This window comes from Macrobrachium rosenbergii, chromosome 22, assembly GCF_040412425.1.
Source record: "Macrobrachium rosenbergii isolate ZJJX-2024 chromosome 22, ASM4041242v1, whole genome shotgun sequence".
Taxonomy (NCBI): Eukaryota; Metazoa; Arthropoda; class Malacostraca; order Decapoda; family Palaemonidae; genus Macrobrachium; species Macrobrachium rosenbergii.
In genome coordinates, this window is record NC_089762.1 from 9,946,196 (window position 1) to 9,948,695 (window position 2,500).

The following is a 2,500-nucleotide window of genomic DNA, read 5'->3' on the forward strand; positions in this document are numbered from 1 at the left end:
AATAATAATAATGATGAAACAGAACATTGTAAAAGTGTTATTATTTCTCTCGATTCTGATGTTTTAGCAATGATGATATTTTTTTAAAATCCAGAAATTATTCTCGTAACTCCTAATTTCAAAACAGGTACGGGACTTTTATATAGTTTGGATAATTCATCTAATGGCTTAAAATTAAATTATGATCAACTTATAAATTACGTTATTTTACATTTTATATTTTTTGGAAACGAATACAATTAATGGTTGCTAAACTATGATAATAATTTAATTAAAGACGAAATTAAGAATGTGATATACAAAGCCGTCACTGAATTAACTCAAATGAAGTTTTATGACGTCTTCCAAATTGCAAAATTATGTAATGATACTTTTAATGACGATGATGATAAAAAAAATTTTGATTCTTTTATAGAAGCCCTTTGCTCTTTAACTTGTTATATCTCTTTTGGTGAAAATAAAAATGTTTTAAAAACAAATCTCCCCTTTTATATAAAAAATGAAAACGTTAAACAGTATTCAGCAATTTTAAATTTTCTATCTTCGTAAATAATTTGTCCTATACGTTCCGTTTTGTGAATATCATATTTATTATTAGATAAATTGTTTAATACAAAATCACCATTTTTATCTCCGCCAATTACGATAATTGATGATTTTGAAGCTAAGCCGGATCGACTAGCGTATCTAATACGATACGAAGAGGAAGAGGGGAATAGGGAAACTTTATACCCGTGGAAATATTTTAACAATCTAAGTATAGCTATGATATCACCCATTTTAATATTTATTTTTCTTTTGTTTTTGAAAAATTATGCATTATTATTCCTATATCACCCGAATAATCCCTATCAATAATTCCTCCTAATACGTCTGCTTCTTGATCTTCGTCTGGTTTACTTCCTAGTTTGATGTAAAAATTATCATCATTTTTTATTATTATTATAATTTAAATTAATGCCCGAAAATATTAATCTGTTTTCTAGGGGTAGTATTTTTACATTAATAGGACTACATATTTCGTAATAAGAATTTTCATTTCTTTTAGGAAAAATTGCTGAGTGATGCAGTTTTGTATATTCCATTGTGTATATATATATATATATATATATATATATATATATATATATATATATATATATATATATATATATATATATATATATATATATATATATATATATATATATATATATATATATATATATATATATATATATATATATATATAGTATATACACATATATATTTTTTCATATAAAAATATTTTATATATATATTTACAATATATTATTATTATTTTTTAAAATTTGTAGTAATTTTTTTATAATTTATTTAATTTTTATTTTAAGTAATAATCAATTTTTTTTAAACTAGTTATTGTTATATTTAATCTTTTAAAGATTTCTATTTGTAAAAATCATAAATAAAAAAAATATTTTTTTTATATTAATTTAGTTAAAAAATATTATTTTTATTATTATCACTAATAAAATAATAATAATACAGCAAGAGCAGTACATACATGATTATTTTAAATATATAATAATGTCAGTTTTGCTTAGCTTAAAAGGATCGATAGTTCTCAACCTCGCATTAGTCTAGTTTAAACTTTCTCTGTGTAAAAATATTGCTGTTGTGAAGAAAACTTATTAAGAAGAAAAAATGCAAACTCCACAAACATCCCTTCATGCTGATTTATTTTTAACAGACGACGACGACGACGACGATGATGATGATGATGATGACAGTAGTGAAGAGAGGATGAATGAGAATAATTTTAACGAACAAAAAATGGCTGAAGACTTATTTGCTGCTATTAATAATAACAAGGAAAGGGAAGAAAATGAAAATAATGAAGAAGAAAACGACTGGACGGCAAACGTTGATGATTCCCTGATAATAATGACACCACAACAACCACGATTAGCACCGGAAGAAGAAGAATGAATAAAATTGGCAGAATTGGCAGAAAAAGGCGAGAAACTTTACGATAATAAAAATGATACTACAATGGCTATAACAACATCATCAAACTTGGAACAAATGCCTGATGAAGAATTGGTAGAAAAAGCAAATGACAATGGCACTATAACCACAACAACGGCTGTAACACAACAAATGTCTAATGAAAACTTGGCAGAAGAAGAAGCAACGGCAGCAGCAAGAAAAGAAGATAAAGAGGGAAAAGAATTTTTATCCTCTAAAGAAGAATCTAAAGAAACCGCCGTCCTTTTACAAAACATTTGCACACAACAACTATCATTACCATATAGTGTTGATGATAGTAATGATGATGATAATGATGGGAATAGTGAAAAAAGATGTAGTAGCAGCAGCAGCAGTAGTAGTAGTAGTAGTGATGATGATGATGACAGTGATGATGATGGGAATAGTGAAAAAAGAAAAAATAACAGTAGTAGTAGTAGTGATGATGCAGAAAAATAATAATAGTTACTTTTCCATGAAGAACAATGTAGTTCACTATCTGATTAGACAT

General features: G+C 25.7%; 1 protein-coding gene and 1 pseudogene across 1 annotated transcript; one reads left to right on the forward strand and one right to left on the reverse strand.

Moving 5' to 3' along the window:
* The window catches only part of LOC136850361 (DNA polymerase delta catalytic subunit-like), a 9,555-nt pseudogene extending 8,776 nt beyond the window's left edge, over window positions 1-779 (reverse strand).
* A 1,234-nt stretch (window positions 780-2,013) lies between these two features.
* On the forward strand, window positions 2,014-2,448 carry LOC136850362 (uncharacterized G-patch domain protein DDB_G0278987-like). Its single transcript, XM_067123978.1, has one exon. It carries the CDS (start codon window positions 2,014-2,016, stop codon window positions 2,446-2,448), a length of 435 nt encoding a protein of 144 aa, XP_066980079.1.
* Window positions 2,449-2,500: the final 52 nt, after the last annotated feature.